General features: G+C 52.5%; 1 protein-coding gene across 2 annotated transcripts in view; it reads left to right on the top strand.

Annotated features, from left to right (window-relative positions):
- The first annotated feature begins 11,399 nt into the window (after nucleotides 1–11,399).
- Nucleotides 11,400–26,912, top strand: part of STX1A (syntaxin 1A) — a 48,662-nt gene continuing 33,149 nt past the window's right edge. The window contains exons 1-2 of one of the 2 annotated variants that reach the window (XM_054394398.1): nucleotides 11,400–11,501; nucleotides 12,706–12,805. In XM_054394398.1, coding sequence (XP_054250373.1) covers nucleotides 11,400–11,501; nucleotides 12,706–12,805 — 202 coding nt within the window. The remainder of the gene's footprint in view (nucleotides 11,502–12,705; nucleotides 12,806–26,912) is intronic. The other variant, XM_054394400.1, reaches the window with a different exon arrangement.

Here is a 26,912-nt window from a genome sequence, read left to right as displayed (position 1 = left end):
CCTGTCCAGGTTCCTCTGGATGCTACCCCTTCCCTCCAGTGTTATAGACTGCACCACTCAGCTCAGTGTCATCTGCAAACCTGCTGAGGCTGCATTTGGTCCCACTGCCTGTGTCGATGAAGTTGTTGAGCAGGCTGTGGAGGGAGCATTTGGCAGTCCCTGGTCCCAGAGTGCCTTCTTTCCAGGAAGACTCAATTCCCTGTGCTTGCTCCTCATTGCTAGAGCAATGAGATGATGCCAAGGTGCTCCAGAGTGCTGTCAGATGCCTGTCTGGGCCAGGAGGGGGTGTTAAAAGGGGATGTGGGCTGGAGAGGCAGCATGAGGAGTCAGTGGATATGAGTAGTTTGGATTAGGGTTGGTGTCACTGGAGGAACTCCACGAGCTTGATGTTATTGGCTATTAAGAAAAGTGACAGAATGATTTCAGGAGGATGAGTCTCTGCTGTCAACATTTCATACAGCCAATTAGCAGAACTTCCAATAGTTATTGATCTCTGGTGACTGTAGCAGTCGCTGGGCTCTAATTAGACTGGGAAAGACCATTTTTCTGTTGACAGATCCTCTCCCCATTCCCTACCAGGCAGTGGTTGCCTGATGGTTTATCTTGTGATTACATGATGGAGGTGTTCCTTGAGATGCTAGAGTAGACTCTGCCCAAATGGTGAGCTTGGCTGCTGTGGGGAAAGGTTTGGCAAGGCCACTGCACTTGCAGGACAGTGTCCAGGCCTGGCATGTTTCAGTGCTGGCAGAAGCTCCCCCAGTGTCAGAAGGACCTTCTCTGGAGTGGTGGCAGCAGAAGGATGGTTCGGACCTGGAGGTTTCTTTTTTCCTGCCAACACAGACCTTGCATGGTAGGACAAATCATCTGTCTTAAGACTGGATAGCCACGGTGGTGTTGATAGGATGGTTGCTTGCAACAAAGCAAGTGTACAAAATGTTGGCCACTTTTCTGATGACCTTTGTGTTGGAGTGTTACTTAACTGAGAAAAATTCCTCCGTGGCTTGAAGAGTTGCTCTTGATTTCATGTCTAGTTTTTGGCTCTCCTCATAGCTTGGTTTTGAGTAACCCATGCCAGCAGGAGAGACACGGGTGCAAAACCAGACCTGCTTTGGCATCTCCCCAGTTTGCAGAAGTAGTCGGAAAGATTTTGTGGGGCTCTTTTCTCCTGCACCCATCGCTCCTCCCTGGCAGCTGTTTCAGGTGCTTTATCCAGTGGTGGTTGTGTGTTTGTGCTGTTGTCCTCTCCAGCTGGCTGAAACCCCTCTCTCCTTCCTGCCTGCCTGGGCCCTGTTTCGAGTGCTGCCTCCTGCCCGTGGGAGTTGCGGGAAGATGTGCGTTAAAAATAAAGGAGAGAGGAAGTGAGGTTGGCTCCGGGTCCGGCTCCGTGGATCCACCCTCTTCCCTCCTGCGGCAACTGAGATCTGCAGCGCAGCCCCCAGGACATGCAGCCAGACCTTATCCAGCCCCTCTCGTTACCAATCCCGTGCTGCTCCCGCTGCTGATTTCTCTCCTGGGGGCACAAATGTGAAGTCAAGCCAAGCTGCTTGGCTTTGCAGCAGGAGTTGGGTCTCGTTGATCTCCATCTGGCCGGCAGGGCTTTTCCAGATCCACCCCCCTGATGCAAATGTCCCTACTGGCCCCAGAGAGAGAGAGAGGTTTGCTTATTTAAAAGCTGTCTCCCTCTCCTTCTTTAACCCTCGTGGTCGCCCAGCGTGCTTTGGGGCTCTTCCGTTCACCCAAAAGGGTCACGTAAATAATTCAGGTCCTGTTCTTGCCTCGGCCGTCGGGGAGCTGGGGCTGTCACATGGCGAGCGGCAGCCGGCGGCTCCGTATTGTGTGTCCGCGGCCGCTGGCTCCGGCTGCGCTCGGCAGGGTGGGCTGCGATGCTGGGAAGCTGATGTCCTGGGGGCTGGAAGGAGCAAAGCTGCTGGGAGATGCTGGGCACCATGACTGCCCGCGGACCGTGCCTGCTCTGACCATCTCTCTGTTGTCAGGGTGCTTCTCCGAGGCAGGGAGGCTGCTTCACTTAGAATTATTAGAGTTGGAAGGGACATCAAGGGTCGTTTAGTTCCAGCCCCCCTGCCATGGGCAGGGACACCTCACTCGAGATCAGGTTGCTTAGAGCCATATCCAGCCTGGCCTTAAAAACCTCCAGGGATGAGGCTACCACCACCTCCTTGGGCAACCTGTTCCAGTGTCTCACCACCCTCATGGTGAAGAATGTCTTTCTAACATCCAATCTGAATCTAGCCATTTCTATTTTTATTCCATTCCCCCTAGTCCTAGCATTACCTGACACCTTAAAAAAGTCCCTCACTTGCTCCATTGTGGTCCTGCCAAGTGGGACAGGATGTGACAGGGGTGAGTTCTTGCTCCCTGGGGTCTGCCAGGCCTGTCAGCCAAGCTTGGTGTAAGATAACAGAGGTGATGTAGGGTGAACACACACCACCTGCCTTGCATGCCCTCCATCTGAGCTGGTCTGCTCCCTAGCAGTTGTGTGGTCCTGGGTGTCCCAGTGCTGCAGGGATGCCATTAGTGATGGGCGCACACCCAAGGAGAGCAAGCCAAAGAAAACTTAGCATTGAAAGGAGCTTTGATGTGCTTAAACACAGCAGTGTGCAAAACCCAGCCTCTAGGTCAGCTCTGGGTGGTTAGCTTCATGTCCTCACCCTAGAAGGAGGCTGGGGTTGGCAGCAGGGGTCTGTATCCTGTGAGGGAACAGGACAACAGATGACGATTTAGAGGACAGATGAGCTCAGTGCCCATCTGCACCAACCTCAGAGGGTGGTGCTGAGCCCCAGGGTCCCTTGGTGTCTGCTGGGGAGCTCAGGGTCTGATGCAATGGGACCATAGTGGTCCCACTGAAGTCCACCTGACTGCAGAAGTACTCTTTGCCTCCTGAAATCTGGTGCCACACTGTGGGCACCGAAGAGCACAGGGGGTGTGTGCTCACAAGCCATGTGTGTTTGCTGCATGTTGGACATCTAAAGGGGCTGCAGCCCAAGGGGTTCAGCCTGGTTCCTGTTGTTTTAATTGCCAGTGTCTTGGTGCGAGCTGCTCGGAAGCTGTACAAATGTTTGTTTTGCTCCGGACCTTCCCCCCACCCCCCTCACTTAACAAGATTTCTCAGGAAATATGCAAAATTATCACTACAGGCAGGACATGTACAGTAAGGCTCATTAAGCTAAGTACTGTGATAAATTGCTGCTTCCAGAAAATTAGGTATATTAGTAAAAAAACAAGGAGAGACCAAGCCCACGTGGAAGACCCAGGAAGACAAAGTGTACAGTAACATCCTGGCTCCAGGTGGCTGGAGGGTGACCTGTGGCAGGGGACAGCTAAATGTCCTTGGAGCATGGAGTCTGCTGGGTTATCATTGGAGAAGATGCATGTGAGTGAAGAAGGACAGTGTGGGAAATGGGAACAGAGCAATGCTGTGTCAGGACCAGTCCAGGCACGAAGCCAAGGGCACCGTCTTTGCTTAGGAGGAGTATAAATGGAGACAACTCTGGAAGCACGAGCAGAAGGTTTTGCTGAGCTGGAAGGTGTGGGGAGAGGGCAGGGGTGGTGTGTCACAGGCTGGCCGTGCCACTGCCTTCAGTGGGTAGCAGCAGGGCTCATGTCTGAAGTATGGGGCTCTGCCTTGTCCCCCAAACCGGGGAGCAGACTGATGGCTGTGACCCCAGAACAGGCTGTGGTGTGGGCACACAGAGTGGGGTGAGTTGGAAAAGACCTTCCACAGGTCATCCAAACCAAACTCCCTGTAGCAGGGACACCTTCAGCTAGATCAGGTCCTGACTGGATTGTAAAATCCTGAATCTCCTGCCCAAAATTGTTTGTGTTCATCTGTTCTCAGACCCATGTTCTCCTTCCAGTGGAGAAGTTTCCTTCTCCCTGCTGCCTGTTCCTCTGGGGTCCACCTGCACCTTGGTGTTCACTGCCAGGCGAGTGGAACAAACCTGGGCTGCATAGAGTCAAAATCTGCTGCAAGATGGGACTGAGCTTTCTGTGGTATTTCAGTTTTTAATGGATACTTACAGACCTCAGTTGCCTTTTTTTTTTTTTTTTTTTGTAGGAACTAACAAAGAAATGATTGAAAATAAAGTCTTCTGCTCACGTCCTGTGAGTTTTGGAAGCTCACTGCCAGCCATGGCCACGTCCCATCAGGCAACACTTTTGCTGTGATGTCTGCTGTGGATTTTCTAGTATTAAGTCTTCCTTTTTATCTGCCATTAATTCTTCCTTTCAGATCTTCCTTAGGCCCTGTCAGACTCGGGGTTTGTTCATTTTGGTTTTCCAGAAGGCATTTGGGAGGGACAGTATCTCACCCAGACAATAATGATTCCTTTATATGGTCTAGACAAGAGCACCAAAGAAATACCATTCCCATGTTCCATCATTCATGACCTGGTCTGGTGGAACATGTCCATGCCCATGGCAGAGGGGTTGGACTGGAGGATCTCTGACAGTCCCTTCCAAACCAACATTTCATGCGTGCCACTAGGCACTGTACTCTGATTTGAAGGACAACCATTCCATGGATTGTCTCCTGGTTTTCACATGTTGATCCTTTCCTGGTGACACAGGCTGTGGGAGCTGTGGTGCTGCCTGTGTCTCTTTCTACCCAAGACATTCCTTCTTTGGTTTGGTTGTTTGTTGGTTGGTTGGTTTTGTTGTTGGTTTTTTTTTTTTTTTTGGGGGGGGGGAGTTTTTTTGGTTTTGTTTGGTTTTTTTTGCTAGCACCTTCTTGGTATAGACCTCATGGTCACTGGTGGCATCACCAGGGCCTTGGTGTCAATCATAGAGCACCTTGGTAGTCACCAAAGCTTGGTGGTGATCCTGGCAGAAACCTTCCTGAGTGCTGACCCTGGTGAAGGGTAGAGAGGAGAGCTGAGTGCCGTGGCTGTGTGCTTCTGCTGGTGGTGTGAAGCTCTGGTCTGCACAGAAGCCCTAACAAGGATGGTGCTGCCATCAGAAGGATGTTAAGAAATTAATTTCACATGAGTTAAGTCTGTCTGCTGTTTTTCACCTAAATTGTTCTTTAGCAATGAGTGTAAAGTATTAGCTGTAAAGTGTCCATGCCTTTCCAGCAGATCATAGTCCATGTTTGAGAGCTGCAGAGGGAGATTGGTGAGCTCAGCTCCTTGCCCTCTGCAGGACAGGTGGCACCTCTGTCCCCTCTGACATTTGTTCTTAATATTTAAGTGGACTTTTACGTACTTGCTTCTAAAACTGAGCTGAAGAGTTGACCAGGGCTCTCATTAAAAGGTTTGGCTTCATGCCAAAGGCTGATAACGTGATTCTGCAGTCAGGAAAGCCAACACCTAAGGACAAAACTCCTGGAAATCTTCTTCTCCCTTGCATTGCTAGTGTTTGAAATTGGAAACACCTCCTGAGTCATGCAGATGTTGCTGAAGGCTGAAGTCACTTGTGCCTTGAACTTGTGCTCATCAGGAAGTTGTCAGTGGGACCTTGCAGGCTGGTTTTGGTGAATATTGGAACTGGACGTAGCTGAGTTGTGGCTTGTGTGAGATACAGCCCCCAGTCTGTTGTGCTGCATAGCTGTGCCATGGATACAGTCTGCAAAAAATGCCCAAACTGAGGCTGTAGGTAATTGGAGCCACATTCTTGGATGGTTCAGCTCCCCAGGGCCCTCTCCTGGGAGCAGAGCCTCCATCTGTCTTTATCCTCAGTGTTCACACCACCTACTTGAAAACCCTTCAGAGCAGGACTTCTGCCTCTGGGCTGCTGAGGAAAGACTTCATTTGGCTGCTGCAAAATGCTAAAGCAAACCCTAAGGTGTGAAGGACCAACCCAGCCTCCCAGGATGAAGGTGGTAGTAGTTGGGTGGGTAGGAGACCTGTGGGTGCTTCGGACCTCCCTTGTGCACACGTGAGGCTTCAGAAGCAGAGCCACAGCAAGCTGCTCTTCTGCTGCCAAGCATCACAGAGCTGGGCTGAGGTGCCTGCAGGGATCTGGGCACCAGTATGCTTGGATACATGTCCTGTGGGCCGTTTAAGATGGCTGAGATGTTGGTGGAGCTCACTGCTGAGATATTCTGACCTCGTCCTTCTCAGCCACATGCGCAGCTGCACGCTGGAGCCACGGGGAGCAAGCTGCTGCAGGAGCTCTCCAGTGCTGACAGCAACACCCTGGGCTTGGCCAGGGCGAACGAGGCAGCTGGTGTCAGACCCCCATGTGCTGCATGCACCTGGCCACGACCTACTACTGCTCAGAGAGCATCTCCCCGCTGTGCAGCCTTGTGTTATGCGTCCCGTGGGGGGCTGTGGGTTTGCTACAGCAAGGACAGTTCATTTTGCTGAGAAAGTCAAGCCCAGATGGCTGAAATTCCTCAAGCTGGGCAGCAGCAGTGCGGAGGTGTCCAGTAAATTAAAAACAAAAAAAGAAAAGCCAAGAGATTCAGCCTGGAAGCGAAGCTGGCAAACAGCATCCTGCAGCTCCTAGGCATGAGGCTTTTTTTCTTTATGCTTAACTTAATGGTCCTTAAAAGGGGGGTAGCAGCTGTTGTGGCTTTTTCCTTTCGTTGTGCTTTATGTGAAGCTTGCCTTATCTCTGGTGGGGCCTGGAGGAGGGGCTGGGGCTCACTGCCTGTTTGTATGTCCAGGGTTTTCCTAGGAAAGCGTTGGCTCCTGTGCCACTGGAAGCAGGATAAGTCCCGGGAGCAGCCCCTGGGATACAGAGGTGCCCAGTGGCAGGCGAGTCCATCGCTCCTCTGCTCTGGCTCTGCTGCCTGTAGTGGCTCCTCAGATGCATCTGGACACGGTCAAATTCATCTGCAACGCTAACAGAAGAGGGCAGGAGCTGCAGCCTGTGTGGAGCCACTGCTGAGCTCACAGCGAGCTCGCTACGCCCTGCCGCAGCTCGGCCTGCCTCTTGCTTTCGGAGCTTCCAGGCTTTTCCCTTGGTTTGTGCTCCTCTGCTGTCTTCCAGCAAACGCCTGTGAAGGGAAGGGGGCTGGTCTGAACCAGAGGGATGTCATCTGCTCCATAATGAATTTATTAGCAGTGTGCTTGTTGCAAAGCCGACAGAGCTGGGATGCTCTGACGCTCTGCGCTGCCTTCCCATCCGTTGCTCTGCTTCACTGGGGAGTCTTGCAGCTCAGCTCTGCCTCCTCTTGGGATTTTGGCCTTTGTGGAGGGCTGTGCTTAACCCTGTGAGGACCTCAAGGTGCTGCAGTTGCCCTGGCTGACCTGCACTCCCCATTCCATGCCCTGCACTCAGCAGTACTGGAGGCACTGGGGAGGCAGCAGCTCCCGTAGCCATCCCTGCTGCCAGCACGCTGCCTGCTGTGCTGCCCACTGCTTGGTCTCTGGCAGGCTGGAGGAATGAAAAACACTGCCAAAGAAGGGTTGTCTTCACCTGCCCTCTGTGTGAGTACTGGAAGCCTGGAGACCCGGAGTCCCTGGTGCTGCCTGAAAGTGCCCAAGGCAGGAGCAGGTGTTCAGGGAGGTTGATCAAGCATCTTCTGCTCTGGACATGCTGGTGGGACACCTGCTCCCTGTGCCAGGGACTGCCATGCAGTACCTGTACACATCCAGTGGGTCATACCAGTGACCCCCACCACTGCAGGGCAGTGGAGCTGCTTGCTGGCTGCTTGTGTTGAAACTTGGGCTCCTCACCTGCTCCTCACTGGTTCTAGGCACTTAAGCACTTAGAGTTGCAGCACTTTGCTCTGGCTCTGCTTCCTCTCTCCCTCTAAGGAATCCTGGGGCAGCCTTTGCTGCCTGAAGTTGAAACTCATCAGATGTGCTGGGTGGATGCAGGGATGCATGGATGAGTATTTTGGCAGCCGAGGAGCACCATGAGGATGGTGTGCTGGCATGCTGCATGGCATTAGGAGTGCATGCTCCTTGCCTGTTGCTGGCAAGCAAGCCCAGACTTTTGAAGGCTCTGAATTGTTTGCTGCTGGTGTTGAGCAGCACCAGCAGGTAGCTTTGACCTATGGCAGAGCTTTCCATGTGACCTTGACAACCTGGGATGCTCACAGCTGCATGAAACCAAGATGCTGTTGGACACTTTAGGTTTCCTAAGGAAAGGTATTTTGGTTTCATTTCTGTTGTGGCAGCAGTGTATGGGAAGACACTTCAAGCTTGGGGGGCGGGGGGGTAAAAGTGGCTTCAAATGCCAGCATTGTGCTGAGGCTAAGCCCTGGGATGCAGTGGGATGAAGTAACAAAAGATGGGACAAGAGGAAATGACCTCAAGTTGTGCCAAGGAAAGTTTAGGTTGGATATTAGGAAGAATATCTTCATTGAAAAGGTTATCAGGCTTTGGAACAGCTTGCCCAGGGAGGTGGTGGAGTCCCCATCCCTGGAGGCATTTAAGAGTCATGCAGACATAGAGCTTAAGGATATGGTTTGGTGAGGGACTCGACTCGAGGGTCTCAGAGGTCTCTTCCAATGCAGGCAGTTCTGTGATTGTGAGGCAGTGGGAGCAGGAGATCTTTCAGTGCCCTGCATCCCAGGAAACTGTGCCTGCCTGGTGGCATCAAGGCCTGGTTAGCCCTGCAGCTCCTGCCACTGCTGCCTCCATGGTGCGGGGGCGTGGGGGGCAGCGGGCCCAGGCGGTCAGCCTGACTGCGGGCGTCGGAGGCGGTGTGGCACTGAGGGTATTTCCAGTGACGTGGCTTGGACAGATGGTGCCCTTCTCCAGCCCAGGGTGGCATGTGCCCTCCTGAACAGCAGGCTCCAGCCTTGTCATTTCCTCCTCGCAGGGTTCCCGGCTGGGCTTTTGTGCCGCTCATGCCACGCTCGGTGCCTGCCCTAAATAAGCACTGCCCTGCCCAGGGGGCAGCTGCCTTGAAAACAGAAGTGTCTCCAGCAAGGCTGCCTGGCAGACCCCCTCTCCCTGGGAGGTGGCTTGCCTTCCTCTGGGATTTCTGGATTTAACAAATGGCAGGGTCCAGTGAGCAGCAGGGATGGGACCAAGCAGCAATGTGGCATCTTGCATGCAATGAGCCAGAACTGGTTTGGATGTGGAAGGGATGGGCAAGAGGTGACCAGGAGGTGGACATCTTTGCTGGTGGCATGCTGACCTGCTGCCTTTCCTCTGCTGCCAGTTCTTTCTGGCCTGTGTGCTCATGGTAAAAGCCAGCATTACAATAAATGCTGGGGAATGGTTTCCTTGCCAGCTTCTGAAAGGGGCTGAAAATTCCTGCAAAGATCCTGCCACAACAAGGGCAAGGCTTAGGGCAAGTGTGGCAGAAGTGCATTTTCCTGTGCAGGGCTGCAGGGGCTCACTGGTGGTTTCCATTTTGTTTGCTCTAGGAGGGGGATGGATCACAGTGTGGTTTGGGTTGGAAGGAACCCTCAAAGACCATCCAGTCCAACCTTCCTGCCATAGGGAGGGACACTCTCTCAGGTTGCCCTGGGCCCCATCCAGCCTGACCTGGAATATTTCCAGAGATGAGGCATCTACCACCTCTCTGGGCAACCTGGGCCAGTGTCTCACCACCCTCAGCATAAAAAAATTCTTCCTTACTTCTGGTCCTAAGGGCAGAGAGGCTGATGTGGACCTGGTGTGTGAGCAGGCTGCCAAATTTTGAAAGCAAAAAGCTTCAGGGAAGAAGGGGAGTCCTGCCTGGTGCAAAGGCTGTTGTCTTCCACAGGGAATGTGCAGAACTCTGTGCAAGTCACAGAATCTCAGTGTGGTGGGGGTTGAAAGGGACCTCTGGAGATCATCTAGTCCAATCCTCTTTCTAAGGCAGGTTGCTCAAGATCACAACGTCCAGGTGGATTTGAAATCTCTCCACAACATCTCTGGGCCACCTGCTTCAGGGCTCCAGCACCCTCACAAGAAAGAAGTTTCTCCTCATGTTCACATGGAACTTCCTGGCTTGTTTGCCCCTTGTCCTGTCGCTGGGCACCAGTGGAAAGAGTCTGGTCCCATCTTCTTGAAGCTCATCCAGAGAGGTCCATGTGTGCCTGTGCAGGCAGTGAGCTCCTGACCCCACTCCCAGTCTGTACTCCCAGTTTGTGCTCCCAGCACAATGGTGTATTTTTGTCAATGCAGACAGGAGATCCAAGTCAGAGCAAGAGAAAGCTCTAGGTGCTCATCCTCAGGTTGATCTTGCCCAGCTCCATCAAAATCTGAATTCACTGCTCCACTCCTGGGCAGGTGTCTCCTGCCATGCACCAGCCTTGCCATGCAGACAGTTCCTGCCTGCTGAGCTCCGGTGTGGGGTTCCAGCTGTGGCCAAAATAGGCAAATTCTGAATTCCCAGCTTCAGGAAATGTTTCTTCTTTGTGCCCACTGCATGGTGGGGTGAGGGCAGCAACGTGGCTGCTTTTCCTTGTCAGGGTGATATTTCCCCTTGATTCGTGGTGGTTCTCCAACCTCGAGCTCTGTGGAGGAGCATTTCCTCAAACGGTTATGGAAGCAAAGGTTGCCACAGGCAGTGGTAAGGCTGAAAGCTGAGGTGTCCTCTGGTTGACTCTGCTCCAATCAGTCACCCTAGGTTGAAAAGACAGTTTTATGGGGAAGGATAGGTTTTGCATCTGACTTATTTCAAGGTAAGAGACGTCTCTCTGGAGACCATGTTGGCCAGCTCTCTGCAAGGGGCAAGGAGGCTGTGGGGTGATGTGTGGGACAGCTATGAGATGGGCAGAGACAGTTCTCTCTCTTAAATCTTCTCCATCCCACTGGCTCCTTCTCTCTAGTGAAGATGGAGTGAGAAGGTGAAACTTTTCCACCCCATTAATTTTCCATTTCCCTCCGTCATGTATCTGCTGTGGATAATAATCTTTTAAATGTCTCCTTACACAGAGGGCTGTAATTTGTCTTTCTCCTGTGGGCTTGCATCCTCTGCCTTGCTGGGACAGGAGGTGTTTTCATCTCTGGTGACAATGACACACATGCTTCTGCAGACAAGGACAACCCCTCATTTCCCTCTTGTACTTTTACTGGTTCTGTTGTGTTTTGTTGTTTGTTTTGTTTTGTCTTTTTAATTCTCTCCCACCTTTCCTACGCTCCACAGCACCTTTTGTGTTTTCCTCTGGCAGCATCCCAGGCGTTTTCCCATCACAGCATTCCTGGTGTTTCCCATCGCTGCTGTTGCGCTCGCGCGTGGCTGAGGATAGCTCACGAAGTTCTCCCCTCCAGCTCTCTGGAAAGGCATAGGTGCCATCAGTCTTGTTCTGTGCTTGCCATGGGAAGCCACACTGTGTGGCAACCAGCTGTGGTGGTGGTTTGCATTGTGCCTTTGTTGCTGGAGCTGGCTGTCCTCTGCTCCCCTGGCGTCCCTAGTGCTGTGATGTAGTGGTGTCCAGGCTGTCCCATGCTCTGCCTGGTGTTTGCACCAGCTCCTAGGAGCAAGTGAGCAAAGGAGAAGGGGGAAGATGCCTCCTGAGGAGCCACAAACTTTGCAGGAAGCCCTTGTTGATGCCTCTCTCTATGTCATTGCAGGCAAAGGACAGTGATGATGATGATGAAGTCACCGTCAGTGTGGACCGGGACCGCTTCATGGATGAATTCTTTGAGCAGGTGAGAGGTTTGTTTCTCCAGTGCAGCTTTAAATCCAGTTCAGCACTTTCTGTTAGTGCTGGAGCAGTCTGTGGGGCTGTGGCACAAGCTCCACTGCAGTGGTCAGGATGGGCATGGGGTCCTGCCCTGGCTGATGCTGCTCAGCTGATGCTTGGCATCCTCAGGGGTTAGGCTCAGAGTGCTGGCTGGCAGGAACCAGGCTTCATGCAGGTTTGTCCTGGGCTTACTGGACCCTATGGATGCCTTCCTGCACTACCTCCTCCTCCAGAAACCAGTGGAGCAGCTGGGCCAGATGACCAGTCAGTGGGAGCCTCACAGCCTACCTGCCTCCAGCCTGCTGCTAAAGCAGCCCAGCTCTCAAACCTCTCCTAAAAGCACCTCTGCAGAGTAGCAGTTTCTGCATGGGGTTGATTTAATTTCGTGCCTCTCGTTACCAAACAAGAGGTTGTCTTCTGGCATGTGGGTGGCTGTTAAGATCTGCATACAGATTTTTAGCACACCCTTAGCATGGCATGTGTGTAGGGGGTGTTAAAATGTATCTGTGCAGGCAGTGGAGTGGGGAATGAACTAATCTGATGTGCAGATGGAAGAGGATGAGCAAAGTGGTGGTGTGAGTCAAAGGGAGAAGACTGAGCTTCTCCTCAGGGTGGGCAGCACAACAGGCAAGGGGCACAAGAGGAGGTTCCCCCTTTTGGCAGTGTTGGTGTGTCTCCCTGTAGTAGAGAAGTGTGGGAAGATGCCAGCATGGATTTGGTGGCAAATGTGGCCTCCTTGGTCTGTGGGGTGAGTGTCAAACTGGACTTCTCAGTCTGTGGAGCAAAGAGCCATTGGGAACTGAGCTGAGGCCGAGCCTGGCTTGTGCAACCTCAGCAATGTTCTCCATGCTGGAGGTGCAGACTCTGGGAATCCATAAACCTGATACTAATTTAAATAAAAGCAAATTTTTTTTTTTTTTTGGTATCAAAGGATACAGAACACAGAGTCTCTGCTACACTGCTGTGACCTCAAACCTGGCTGCTGTGATGTGGAAGGTCTGGTTTCATGGCAGTCCTACAGTTTGAGGATTCAGCTTGAAAATATTTGTCCAGGAGGTCATTTGCTGTGGTTCAGACATGCCATAGTTGCTTTGGGATAGGGTTGAATAATCTCTTCCCTTTCCAAAAGTCCAGGTCTCTCACAGGAGATGTCTTGTCCATCTCCACAGGTGGAAGAAATTCGAGGGTTCATCGACAAAATTTCAGAGAACGTGGAGGAAGTGAAGAGGAAGCACAGTGCCATTCTGGCTTCACCCAACCCTGATGAGAGTAAGTCAGCCCTCATCTCCTTGCACATGGCTGCACTGGGCTGGGCCACTTGTGGGGTGGAAGAGGTCAGGCAGAAGTCCTCTTGTCTGCCAGTGGCTATGGCTGGAAAGCCACAAGCTGCCGAAGCTGGGGTGAGGGAGGGCTAAGACCTGCATGTGAAGGAGGTGGAGGCATGGCTGATGGCTTTCTGACCTTCAGAGGTGATGAGAGGCTGCTGCAGGAAAGTTCCTGAAGGAACTCACCTGGAAGTGGAGGCTGAAAAGAGCAAATGTGTGGGTTTGTGCTGGTTGGTTGTTGGGGAGAGTGCATGGATGAGGCAGCACTTGCTGAGCAGGCTGAGCATTGCCTGCTTGGCCCAGCACTGGTACAGCTCTTCTTGGAGCTCACGGTGTGCACTTGTGACCCTGTCCTCTCTGTTCTGAGGAACATTTTGTTGATGGCCAAAGTGTCTGTTCCTTCCAGACCTTACTGATGTATTGCTGTCTCTTCCCCAGTCTTGAATTCCTGAGAAGGGGTTTGTTGCTGGGAACAGAAGCTAAGGATTGCCAGCACCCAAGTGGTGGCAACCTTTGGAAGTCTGTAGGATCAGGCAGAGTTAGAGCTGTGGGTGATGAGTTCCCCCATTCCCAGGTGTGAGCAGTGCATCTATCCTGGAAGAGCTGGCACTGGCAGAGCACTTGGGTCTGGTGGGCTCAGCAGAGGCTTTCCAGCTTTGCTGTCTGCAAACCCCTCTTTGTGGGGATCAGGGGGGACTGAGGTGCTGAGCTGTGCTGCCCCAAGCCTGTGTCCTGGCCGTGAGCCCATGGGGGCTCTCCTTCACTCACCTCCTTCGTGGTGCTGGTGCTCACACAGCTGATGGTTGCTGCAGGGCTGACCACGTGGGCTGGCCCTGAGCTGCTGGCAGCCCTTGCTGTTGGGAAAGGTGGTGTTCTCATGGGCCACTGCTGAACACTGCTTGTGCCCTCAGGCTGCCGTGGCCCTGGTGCCAAAGGTGTGATTAGGGGCTGGAAAGCTGAGACCAGGTCTCTGTCTGGTCATCTACCCTCCTTCCATCTACTTCTATTTGTTTGCCCTGTGCAATTTCATGTTGTATCCCACTGAGAACTGTTTCCAGAGGTCCCAGGAGGTTGTCTGTACAGACATTTTCTTGTATCCATCTCCATCAAATCAATAGGTATTGCTAATTGCTTGGAAGAACTTGGCCTTTCCTAAAGTGTCTCAGGCTCTCCTCTCCTGGCAGCTGCTCCTCAGCTAGAATTTACTTGGGCAAGCCTGGATCTGAGGGATTTTCTCAGGGGAACTCACGTGTCTCAGACTGCTGCTCAATCATCCTCCAGGCACTTTTGGTCTCTGCTTGCACTGTAAGATTTTTGCAGTGCTTCTGTTTGGGTGTTTTCAGGGAAGAGCTGTCCTTGCTTTGCTTCTGGCTCCTGGGCTCCTGCAGCATGCACCGGGCTGCTTGGGGCTGAGCCACAGCTTGGGCTGCAAAGGGCACTCATGGCCTGAAAGCATAAAAATCTATTTAAAAGTCTGAGATCTGTAGTGAGCAAGACATGGTGACATTGATGTGACTTCCAGAAGCATCCCAGGGCACTGGGAGTGCTTCTGGTTTTGTTTTACAGCTTTACCTTGCCTTGGTGTTGTAGAAAATTGAGGTTTTCGTGACCAGAACTGCTTGGGCAGCAAAAGAAGGACCAACAGCTTGCTTAGAAATGAGTGTTCTGTAATACTGTGGTGTGTCCAAGAGGTGTGGTGGGGCTCCTCAGATGCTCAGTGGTAGATAGGCTTGCAGACTCATAGAATGGTTTGATGTGGAAGGGTCCTCCTTTAAAGAGTATCTAGTCCAACCATGGCTTATCCCAAGAGCTGAGCCACATTCCCACAAGGCAGCACCTTACAAGGCCACCTATGTGTCCTTGTGGACACTGATGGTGTCTCTGGTAGCTTTTCCATTTTCCAACTCAGCCAGACCGAGGGCAGCATCACTCCATCTCTGTCTGCTCCTTCAACCCCTGGTGAGGTGCACAAAGCTCAGCAGGAGTTCAACCAAAGCTGGGACTAACCTCTGTGCTAACGCTGGCTGGAGTTCAGTCCTGTGCTTTGGATGGCCTTTTGACAGAGGAGGACTCCATAGGTACAATCCTTCTGGAACCTGCAGTGTGCTTAGGTGGATGCAAGCCCTTGGTGCAGGACCCTGCATGTGCTTTGCTGCTGCAGAGGCAGGTGAGTCCAGGTGTCTGTGTGTACCTGGCTTTGCCTGGCGTGGGGTGGCCGTGCTGGATCCATGTGGCACAGCAGGGCTCTCTCCTCCCCTCACTTCCTGCTGATTCCTCTGGCTGCACAGACTGTTCCCAGATCTGTGTTGCTGCTGCTGCCTGGGCTTATTTTGGTGCCCGGTGGGTGGGCAGCTGGCTGGCTCTGCCATCGTGCCAGGCGAGGTGGCAGTCCCCTGCCTGCCTGTTCCTTCCTGCCCAGTTGCCTGGGGGTGAGGAGAGTGTCCAAGCCCTGCAGCTCCACACTGCAGGGATTGCAGGGGATGGGCAGCATCGTGGTGGGGCTTGGGTGGGCTTGGAGCAGCTGAGGGGCTGTATTTCTCCTTGGGTTGGGGTCACTGCTGCTGCTTCTGGTTTGTTGCTTCCTCCTACACTTGACCACAGCTCCTGGTAGCCCTGCTCCTAAAATCCTTCCTGCTGAGCCACTGCATCCATTGTCGCTGCTGGTGCTTGGAGCAGGCTGTTCATCCTCAACCCTCAGTCTGGGCAGTTTCCCAGAGAAGGTGGCTTTGAGAGGCAAGTCACCAGCCAGAGAGAGATGAAATGATGATTTTCTTTCTTTTTGGAGGAGCTGGGAAGGACTTCTCTGCCATTTGTCTTCTCCGTGCATCGCATCCCTCCCCGTGGCCACGCTCCGCGGCTCCTCGTCACTGTGTTATGTAATGGATGCTGTTCCCTCAATGAATTGCCTCCAGGAGCATAAATCTTCATGTCTGAAGTCCTGTCTTTCAGCCTGTCACCTCAGTCCATCTCTGCAGGCTTTGGAAAACACCATAAATATTTCAGACCTGGAAGTAGGTTCTGTTATGGCTCTGCCCCAGCACGGAAGGGGAGGTTCAGTTGTGTGTACACTTGACCTCCAGTTTCGTAATTTAAGCTGTGCAGTCTCAAGGTGGTGGCTTTGGGCACCAGGGAACAGGTCCCAGGTGACTTTGTCCAGGCTTTCTGTCTGCTGGAGGAGATGTGAATTATTTGGAGAGCAGGCTCTGTAATTCCTAGCAGACCATCTCTTGGCAGAGAGATGAGCCACGCGGTCAGGGAGACAAATCATTGCTGCTCACCTCTGTCTAATGCACTGAGGCAGCACTGGCTGCTGCCAAAAAGGCAATTTGGAGTTGTCTTGGTGCCTAGGCACCAACCAGGCATCTCTGAGCAGGCTTGGTGCTCTCGAGTAAGCCTAACTTTGCTACTCACCAGGTGCTTTTGATGTGGCAACTTTTGAGGTGTCGCAGCTGCAAGCCTCCTTTGCTCAGGAGGTGTTGGTGCTGCTTGGGTGGTGCTGGGAGGAAGGGAGGCTGCAGGTGGCTCTAGCTGGATCTGCCCAGCTTGGGCATTGCTTTCCACTTTGCTTTCCACATTGCTTTACACACTGTGTAGTGTTTTTTTGGGGGTACATTTGCCTTGGTGCCTGGTCCCACCAGGGCAGAGAGGAAGTTTCCTTGAAGAGCAGTAGACAGCCCCACAGCTCTGTTGGTGCTGCCTGGCATAGCAAACCTGGGGTGACATGGAGAAACTAGGGGTGCTTGGTGCAGGGATGGGGGTTCCTCTGCCAACCAGCAAGGTCCAGAAGCTCCTGCAAAGTGGCTCCAGCAGCTTGGATGGCTTGAGCCTCCTGAGCAAACCTGTGCTTACGATGCCCATGGTCATTATGGCAATGCCATGCTGGGCTCAAGGCCTGCCTCAGGAGGCTGTGTCCTGTCTGTGTCACAGAGAGATGCTTTTCATTGCCCTTTCATGCATTTCTCCACCTCTCTCTGGAGGAGCTTTTGTTTCTTCTCCCAGTAATTCTTGTTGAAGGGACACTCTAGGACTTAACCTCCAGTGGTCAGGAGCAATCTTCTCATTTCCAGCCAGAGTCTATTTATGATCAATTTGCATACCAGCGTCATCCCAAGAACAAATATATTTAGCTTAAAAAGCTCTTTGCCCTTCTGGCTTCATCCTGTCAGCTCTGTGCAGCAGCTTGGTCTCTTTGCAAGGGCTTCCCTACCTTCCCCATCACTCATCCCAGCTCTGGTTTTGAAGGGCTGGGCTACCCTGAGGATTTTGGGGGGACCTGGACTGTTGGTCAGCATTTCTTGAGCTTTTCAGACTGAGTTGCCCTTCTCTTGCCTTGTTTTGCTGCTGTGGAAGTTGGGGTCCATCTATGTGGGCTGGGCCAGGGTTTCCTGTGCCCAGCTGGTGGGTGCTGTATCTGGGCACCCTGAGGCAATGAGCGTATGAAGGAGTTGGGCAGAGTGAGGGTTATAGCAGGTTGTGGTGACCTCTCTGCATGTAAGCCAGAAGCTCGACTGTATGTTGGGTTGTGAAGAGAGCTGTATGGGGACTGAGCAACCTAAACCACCTGTGGTGCAACTTGAGGCCATTTCCTCTCATCCTATCAAGTGTTACCTGGGAGAAGAAGCTGGCCCCCACCTCCCTACAACCTCCTTTCAGAGAGCTGTAGACAGCAATGAGGTCTCCCCTCAGCCTCCTTTTCTCAAGACTGAACACCCCCCGTCCCCTCAGCTGCTTCTCACCAGCCCTGTTCTCCAGACCCTTCCCCAGCTTTGTTTCCCTTCTCTTGACCTGCTCCAGCACCTCAATGTCCTCCTTAGAGTGAGAGGTCCAAAACTGAATCCACTACTAAAGGTGTGGCCTCACTAGTGCTGAGCACAGGATCACAATCACCTCCCTGATCCTTTTTGTCCTCTTTCCCTTATGCCTTTGTGGCTTTTTATTTTGTGTGCCCTTGATGTGCCATGTGTTGGGCCAGGTAGGATTCCCTTTGCATGCCCAAGCTCCGTGGTCATCAGCAGCACCCACTGTCTGCTTGTCATCCCCAGCAGTGCTGGGTGAGCCATGCCACTGAGCCAACATGGAGTAAACACCAATTAACTGTGGTCTGATTCATGGCAACATAAAAAAAAAAAAAATAAACCCAGCTGCTCTGTGATTATTTCAGGCTTAATTTAGACCAAAGAGTTAGTGGCACTCCTGGAAGAAGTGTCACTGCTGCCACAAGGTGTAGCTTTAGCTGAAAAATGTTATCCCCTTTGGATTCTGCACTCCCTTGCACCTCAGAGCCCGTTGCATGATGAGCAATGAGGAGGTGACTTTTGGAGCAGAAGCCCAACCTTGCTGCTGGAGCTATCCTGTGCTCCTGGTGTAGCACAGGATAGCTCCTGGGGCTGCTTGGCTTTGTGTCCTGCAGCATAGCCCTGGGACAGTCCCACAGCCCATGTTCTTGTCATGTCCTGGGTGGTTTGGGACAGAGCGACTGGCAGGAGGTGAGCAGAGCCCTGGGGGTGAGGGGACACAGGGCTGGTCTGGAATATAAGTCCTGTGAGGATTGGCTGAGGGAGTTGGGGTTGACCAGCCTGGAGGAGAGGAGGCTGAGGGGAGACCTCATTGCTCTCTACAACTGCTTGAAAGGAGGCTGTAGCAAGGTTGGGGATTGGTCTCTTCTCCCAGGCAGCAAGTGATAGGACCAGAGGAAATGGCCTCAAGTTGCACCAGGCGGGGTTTAGATTGGGTATGAGGAAAAATTTCTTCCCCAAAAAGGTCATCAGGCACTGGAACAGGCTGCCCAGGGAAGGGGTGGGGGTGTTTAAAAGACATTTGGATGAGGGACATGGTCTGACAATTGTGCACAGGGAGATGTTAGGTTGGACTTGATGATCTTAAGGTCTTTTTCAACCAGGTGATGCTGTGATTGCTTGAGTCATGTCTGGGGGCCAAGTGTGGCTGGGCTGAGCTGTGCTGTGCTGGTGATCCTGCCTGCTCTCTCTTGCAGCCTGAGTTCCAACCAGGGAGGCTCAAAAAAGGGAGGAAGAGGGGAAGGGAACAAAAGTGAGAGAGAATGTGGCAGCTGTGCTCCTTGCTGTGCTGGCTGGAAGAGTTGAGCCCTTCTTGCCTAGCAAGTTGGGGCCCCATGTTGGGGCTCTTCCCTCAGGCAGTGGGTTCAGGGCTGCTGCCTGAGGCATGCAGCCATGGGTTCTCCTCTGGCTCTCCTTGCTGGATTTGTGGCAGTTGGCACCGTCTGGGTCCTGGATGCTGAGGGGAGAAGAGGAGCCAGTGCCCTGCTGCAGTGGGCAGCAAGCTGGGGTTCACACTGGCCCTAGTGAGCAGGGTGCTGGGTGGCATGGGGACATGCATTGCAGTGGCACTGCTCCTGGGTGTTGCTTGCTTCTGGCTGGCCTGTGGTTGAGTGTCTGTTGTCTGCTTGCAGCAGCCAAGATGCCCTCCTAATCCCCTTCCGTGCTCCACATGGCCAGAACATGCCATGGACTCCTCTATGGAGCCCTCAGCACGGGAGAGATGTGGACCTGCTGGGGCAGGGTCAGAGGAGGCCACAGCAATGATGGGAGGGCTGGAAGCCCTCTGCTGTGAGGCCAGGTTAGAGAGGTGATGGTGTTCAGCCTGGAGAAGGGAAGGCTCCAGGGAGACCTTGTGGACTGTCAGTACTCAAAGGGGCTGATCAGAAAGATGGGGACAGGGCTTGCTGTGCCAGGACTAAGGGTGTTGGTTTCAAATTGAGAGAGAGAGATTCAGACTAGAGAGAAGTTTTTTCACAACGAGAGTGGTGAGACACTGGCCCAGGTTGCCCAGAGAGGTGGTAAATGCCCCATCCCTGCAAATATTCAAGGCCAGGTTGTCTGGGGCTCTGAGCAATCTGCTCTAGTTGACAAACATCCCTGTCCATGGCAGGAGGTTGGACTAGATGACCTTTAAAGGTCCACTCCAACCTAAAGCACTCTGTGGTTCTATGAAAATCCCTCTGATTTTTAATGCTTTTAGCTCCCAGGCTTGGTGTTGGGGGTGGGGGGTGGCAGGTAGGGGGACTTGAAGGCCAGCGGATGAAAGAGCAGGATGGGGGGAGGGGGGCTGCTTTGAGAAGCACAGGCAGAAGGAAACAGCAGGATCAGGGGGTTGCAGGCTGGCATCTGCACGCTGAGCAGGCAGACTCTGCCCTGCACGCCTGCATGCACGTGTCTGCTGCAGCACCCACGCTCTCCAGAGCCACGTCCCTGCTGTACCAGCGGCCATGGCGCCCGGCAGCATGGCTCAGTGCACAGCACCAAGTCCTCACCTCGGGGCTGCCACATCCTGGGGTGCTGCCTGTGTGGGTCAGAACCCCCAGGGCAGAGCAGGATGCTCTCCAGCAGCCCCCATCCAAAGCCAGCAGCCTTCATTGGCGGCAGGATCTGGGCTCCCTCCTGCGAAGTCTCCTTTGTCTCGGTGCTGAGGCCGGGGATGATCTGTGCTTTGCAGAAATGGCTTTAGGAGGGTTGAGACCAACAAGCTGAAAATCCTGTTCCTGAGCTTCCCTGGGATTATGTCAGCTCTGCTGCAGCATGGGGAAGGCTTTGTGCTTTCTAGGCAGGGTGAGAGCAGGGGTCAGCCTGGAGCTGGCAGAGCAGTGCAGGAAGGCAGAGGAGGAGGGGGGATACAATCATAGAATCATGGGGGATGGAAGGGACCTCTGGAGATCTTCTAGTCCAACCCCCCTGCTAAAGCAGGATCACTCAAAGTAGGGTGTTGTTCACCCTGGAGGAAAGGAGGCTCAGGAGAAACCTTCTTGCTCTCTACAATTACCTGAAAGGGGGCTGTAGCCAGGTGGGGGGTTGTTTCTTCTCCCAGGTAACAAGGACAAGAGGGAGGAAACAGCCTCAGGTTGTGAAGGGGAGGTTTAGGTTGGACATTAGGAAAAGTGTCTTCCTTGAAAGGGTTATCAAACCCTGGAAAAGGCTGCCCAGGACAGTGGTGATGTCCTCATCCCTGGAGGGACTGAAAAACCATGTAGATGTGGTGCTGACAGACATGGTTTAGTGGTGACCTGGCAGTGCTGAGTTAATGGTTGGACTTGATGATCTTAAAGCTCTCTTCCAACCAAAATGTTCCTATTATTCCTTGCTAGTCCTGTGAAGTCACCCATCACATGGCAGCACAGCTGTTCAGCACATGGATTTGCACCCAGAGGGGCACTGTGCTTGAAAAATGGGAAATGAAGGAGAATATTGGAAACAGAGACAATCTTTGCTCTTGGCATGGAGACCCAAACCAGTATTTCACCCAGTGCTCAGAAAGTGTGCAGAAATGTGGCCTAATATTAAGGAAAAAAACCTCTTAGTATTGAGAATCATTTTGGTTGGAAAAGATCTTTAAGGTCATTGAGTCCAACTGTTATTGAGCTCTACAGCTTCTTCACTTTGAGGGTGCTGGAGCCCCGGAGCAGGCTGCCCAGAGAGGTTGTGGAGTCTCCTCTGGAGAGATTCCAAACCCACCTGGACATTGTCATCCTGGTGGGTGTGGGTGACCCTGCTTTAGCCAGGGGATTGGACTAGATGATCTTCAGAGGTCCCTTCCAACTCTGTAGTTACAGTGTGGTAAGGCAAGAAAAGTTATTCTTAGGGGAAGGTTTGGAACCTAATCCTGTTCCTTTTTTAAGAGGTAGTTAACACCTTGCTGCTGTATATTTGATTGAATTGCTGCAGCAATCAGGGGTTGGAGCATCCTTCTAAATCTTTTTAGGGCTTGTTTTGGGAGAAAATATTCACACCGAGAAGATCTCCTATTTCCCCCCTGAGCCTCCCTCCCTCAATCCCTCTCTTTTATTGCCTCGCCACTCCGCCCACCCTCAGCATGCAGCTCCTGCCCACTCTCCCGACACGTCGTGCCAGCCCCCGAGCTCTCGGGTCTCTTCCTGCCGCACTCCTCCGGCTCCCGGGGGGCTGCTCCCTGCCCGGCCCCTCCTCGGCGCTGCCAGGACCGGGGATGCGCATCCCGCGTTGGCGTCTAGATTCCTCGGCAGCTGCGGGGCGGGGGACGGAGAGCTGGGAATGGCGATTTCCCTGCAACCCCGGAAGATGATTAATCGCCACATGGGGGTTTGCTGCCCATTTGCCGTTAATTGGGAGCCCTGCGGAGAGCTGCGTGGTGGGGATCTGCCTCCTGGCAAGTGCCTGGGAGCTGCCGATTCGGAGCGGTGGCTGCTCTGCCAGCTGCCAGCTCTTGCCCGCACAGGCAGAGCCTTGCTGTCTGCACAGAGCCAGCTGCCTGCCCAGCCCCCGAGGGTCATCTCCATCAGCAGAGGTGGCCTGATGTTTGACGAGGACGTTGGAGCACCCACAGGTAGATCCAGGCTCTTCTTCATGCCTTTGCAGGCTGCTGCTCTTCAGCCCTGCTCCTGCCTGTGCAGATGTCTGCACGAGTGTCTGTCAGTGTTCCCATGGCCATCCACCAGCTCTCCCATGGCATGTGTATGGACATGCATTCACTGACCCTGCTGCCAGTTGCCCAGCCTGGACATCCATGGAACATTGTTAGGTACAACTATGACCTCAGATTTCCCAAGCTGGGCATTGTTTGTGGCCAGGAGCTGGCCAAAAACTTGCTTAGGACTTGATGTTTGCTTTCATTTCCACTTGTCAGGGTCCTAGTGAGACTGAGACCCCTCCATCCATCTCCATGTCTGTGCTGGTATTGGGGACTGCCCTGACTCAGGTATAGGACCTTGCCCTTAGCCTGGTTCAGCTTCATGAGGTTCTCATGGACCGACTGCTCCAGCCTGTCCAGGTCCCTCTGGATGCCACCCTTGCCTCCAGTGTTAACAACTGCACCACTCAGCTTGGTGCCACCTGCAAACCTGCTGAGGCTGCACTCGATCCCCCTGCCTGTGTCCTTGATGAAGATATGGAATAGTTTTGGTTCCACCATTTATTTGCAGGTTTCCACTTGCACATTGAGCCATTGACTGCAACTCTTTGGACACAGCCATCCAGCCAATTCCTTATCCATCCATCAAACCCATACCTTTCCAATCCCAGTTTCTCCAAGTTTCCCCTGCCTTTCCCTCTAGGGACAGCTCTGCTTCTGCACAGCTCCCTTCAGCTGTGATTCAGCAGTTGTGCTGGAAGCTGTCTTGCCTACGTCAGCGTCTCACTCCTGGTCTGAACCTCCAAGGTCATGGCCAAGCTCGTGTTTGCTCTCAGTGGTGGCTGCAAGATGTGCCACAGCCATCAGGGCCTTGTGGTTTTCCAGAGCACTGTTGGACAGCTCCCTGGTGACTCTCCCTGTGCTGGGAGGAGAGGGATGGTGCCAGGGCCACAAACCCTGCCCACAGTCTGGCAGAATGGATTCAGCCAGCTTCCAGTAAGCAGCGAGGTGAAACATCCACAGTGAAACAACACAGGAGAGGAGCCCTTCCCACCACCCACTGCCAGGACAGCAGAGTGCCTCCCAGCTGTCCAGCCAAAGATTTAACCAAAAATCAACCTCTGCAGAGAACGTCCTGGCACAAACCTGCAGGCTGGGTTGTGTGTCCTCTATCCCTGCACACTCCGGGGGCTGCAGGGGCCATGCACACCTCAGTTCTGCATTGCTGCCCTACCTCAAAACATCTCCTGCAAACACCAGCCCCAGTGATGTTTCTGCTGTCCCAGCTCTGCAGCTTTGCTGCTTAACCCTCAGGGCTTGGATCTCCTGCCTGCAACCAGGGGTTGCTCACTGCTGTGCACTGCAGCTGCTCTGCAGGCTGGGATGGAGATGTGAGCCTGCACCCCAGTCGTGTCTATACCCTGGACGCTCCCTTGCTCATTGGGTGCACCCAGCCTGCTGAGGCTGTCCCCTATGATGATGTCTTGGCCTGTGGTTGGTGATGGTTTCATAGGATGTGGAGCTGCTGGATAATTTTTCTCACACCTGAGACTTTCTGCTGGCTCAGAGATGCAATTGGTGCAATCAGTAGATGGCTGGTCTCTCCTTTCAGGGACTTGTCGTGCTGTTAGCATGCTCCAGTTCCTTTCCTGTTGACAGTGGTGTGCCATGGTCAGACTGGTCTCCTCTGGAGACGGTGACATGAGGACACGTGGGCTGGGGAGGAGTTACCATAAATCCTGGCTTGTGACTTGGAGATTAGAAATGGGCTTTGGGTTGATCTTCCAGACTTGGCAGCCTGAATATGTGATGCTGGTTGATAGGGACAAGGAAATTGGTTGTTAATCTGTCACCCTGACAGCAATGTCTGCACTGTCCTAGTGACAGCAATGGTCAGTGGCTGCCTGGTCATCCCTGGCAAGTCAGAGATAAGAGAGACCTTGCATGGCCCTTTCTTCTGCCTAGGCTTTCAGTCTGGGAGGGTTTTCTTTTTTTGGAGGGTTTTATTCAGTTTTATTTTCCCTTGTTGATGAAGGCTTTGGTCAAGGTCTCAGCTGGCAGAACCTTCCCTCTTGGCTCTTCTCTGCCGGTGGGCATCAGAGCTTGGTATCCCACATTGCTTCTGGTGGCCACAGGGATGAGTAACTCTTTCCTGGAAGTGCTTTATTTTTCCAGTGAGTTGTTCTCAATGACCTCTTGAAAGCCAGGCTTTCCATTGTCCTCCCTGTGCTTCCTCCACCACAGGAAGATAGGACAAGGGCCAATGTTTTCAAACTAGAGCAGGGTCAATTTAGATTGGATGTTAGGAAGAAGCTCTTTACTGTGAGGGAGGTGACACGCTGGAACAAGCTGCCCAGGGAAGTTGTGGATGCCTCATCCCTGGTAGTGTTTAAGACCAGGCTGGATGAGGCTTTGAGCAACCTGATCCAGTGGGAGGTGTCCCTGCCCATGGCAGGGGTGTTGGAGCTGAATGGTCTTTAAGGTCTGTTCCAACTCAAGCCATTCTGTTTCTCCTCCCGTGGCCCTGGAGACCTGCCCACCAATTTTCCCTCAGTTTCTGTGGATCTGGTGGAGAAGAAAAATGTTTTCTGAGGACAGGCAGCATCAATCTTGAGCTTGCTTTTAATGTTGGCAGAGTCTCCTTAATAGGTTTAAGCTTCTTGCAATCTAGCACCGTTAATGAGTTTGCAGACCCCACAGAGGTGGAGCAGAATTCTATTTTCCTAATCAAGTGATCAGATTATTAGCAAAAATGTAAATAAAAGAGCTGCTTTGGTTGCAAGTAAAAAAGAAATGCTGTCTGGAGACACTCTCTGTTGTGAGCACCAAGCAGCAGATAATGGAGGATCAGCCAAGGCCAAATAATTGTCAGAGAAAGAAGATAAAATGCAGCTGGGATGTGGCCTCCAATGATTTCTGGCCTGGAGCTCTCCCATGAAAGATTTTTTTTTTTTGTCTTAATCATATGAAGCTCTAGATCTTAGAAGCAGTTATTGAGTCACTTCATGAGTCTACCCTACTGGTAGAAGAGCTCATGAAGAGTTAATGGATGATTAATTAGCTTTGAGGTAAATAATTAATCAACTGGTGTAGAATCCAACGGGCCAGAACGTAGTTTCTGATCTGTAAATACTGATGTGCACACAGCTGAAGACTGTCTCGTGCAGATATGATTTATTACTTGCCTCCAGCCCTTTGCAAACCACTTCTTTGTGCATTTCTAACAAGAAGAGTGATCCATCATTCATTGCTCAGATAACTGCCAGAGGTTGTCATGGCTGGGAGTGGCACTTAGGTAGCACCGTTTTGACCTGTAAAGCTAAAATAACTCTACATGGGAAGGTAAGTGCAGCTCCTGTCCTGTTTAGAAGCACAACACTGAGGAACAGAGGAGATGAAGACTTTCCTGGTGTCCCTGTGGAAATGCCCAGAGGCAGGCTGTGGAAGTGGGGGCACTGCGTCTGCAATGCTGATGGTTGTACAACTTGGCCATCAGCAAGAAGAGAAGTTGTGCACCACAGAGGTGAAACAGTGCTGAGACTTTGCACTTTGTGGTGGAAAGGGCTTCACCTGGGAGGAGAAGCATCTCTGCTCTTCTCTTCTGAGCTCTCACGCTCTGGTTAGTGTCGGCTGAGGTGGGGATTGTCCAGTACCCTGGGTACCAAGTCTAACCAGGTTATGTCAGTAAGGGTGAGGAGACTTTTATCCAGGACAAGGTGAAAGCTGCAAGGAGGAGTGCAGGAGAATTGCAGTTTTTCATTAACTAGTGCTACTCCACTTTTTCTTTACAGCAAGGGATCCCCATTCCAGATTCACTCTGCCTTAGAGAAAAGCCCCAGTGTTCTGTCATAGAATCATTAAGGTTGGAAAAAATCTCTTAAGTCTATCCAGTCCAATCATCCCTGTGCTAAAACATGGATGTTCCCTAGTTCAGGTGTGCATAGATGGAGCCTGCTTGTGGAAGGCTTTTTATGTACCCAGTTGTCCTTAGAGCCCTTCTGTTTTCCCTTGTGTCCTCCAGTTAGAGCTGGAGGCCATGAGGAGATGCATTGACCTGAGAATTTCCTCTGGCAGCTGCTGCCCAGACCTGGCTGTTGTCCTGTTTCTCATCCCTGCCACCCAGCATGCTGGTGACTCAGGGAGCTAGAAGGTTGTCCCATGGTGGATCACACCCAGCAGAGTTTTTAGGGGGTTGTTGGCATGCTTGGCAAAATGGGCCACTGTCCACATGTGGAGGACCCACCCTGACCATTTACTGACATTCATCTGAGACAGGTCAGATCAGAAATGTTCCTTTAAAAACCCTTGGTTTTGTTTTAGTCTCTTTTGATAGAAACCATCTCCAGAGTGTGTGTGCCTGCATGCAAGGGTATGTGTGCCATTTCCCAGACCCCAAAGGCTTCTTTCTTGGCATTCTCATAGCTGTCACCTCCTTGACCTCAGTCTGAGCCTGCTGTGGAAGCCTTTCCCTCTTAGAGCTAGTCAAAAGTGGGGGGTCCAAGTGTTGAAGCTTCTTCCTCTGTTTAACACAGCCACAAAGGGAACAGCTCCTGGGGAAAGTTTTGATGGAAAATCATCAAATCCTGATGTGCAGGCTTGAGTCTCTGTCAGTTCCAGCCTTTCTGTAGTACCATGATATGGAGCCATCACTTGTTCCATGCCTGTGCTTGGTGCTTTGGACATCATTTGGCTTTTTA

Source organism: Indicator indicator, chromosome 30 (genome assembly GCF_027791375.1).
Source record: "Indicator indicator isolate 239-I01 chromosome 30, UM_Iind_1.1, whole genome shotgun sequence".
NCBI classification, from domain to species: Eukaryota; Metazoa; Chordata; class Aves; order Piciformes; family Indicatoridae; genus Indicator; species Indicator indicator.
Note: the sequence above shows the minus strand (reverse complement) of the source record. Positions and strands in the feature narration are given on the sequence as shown.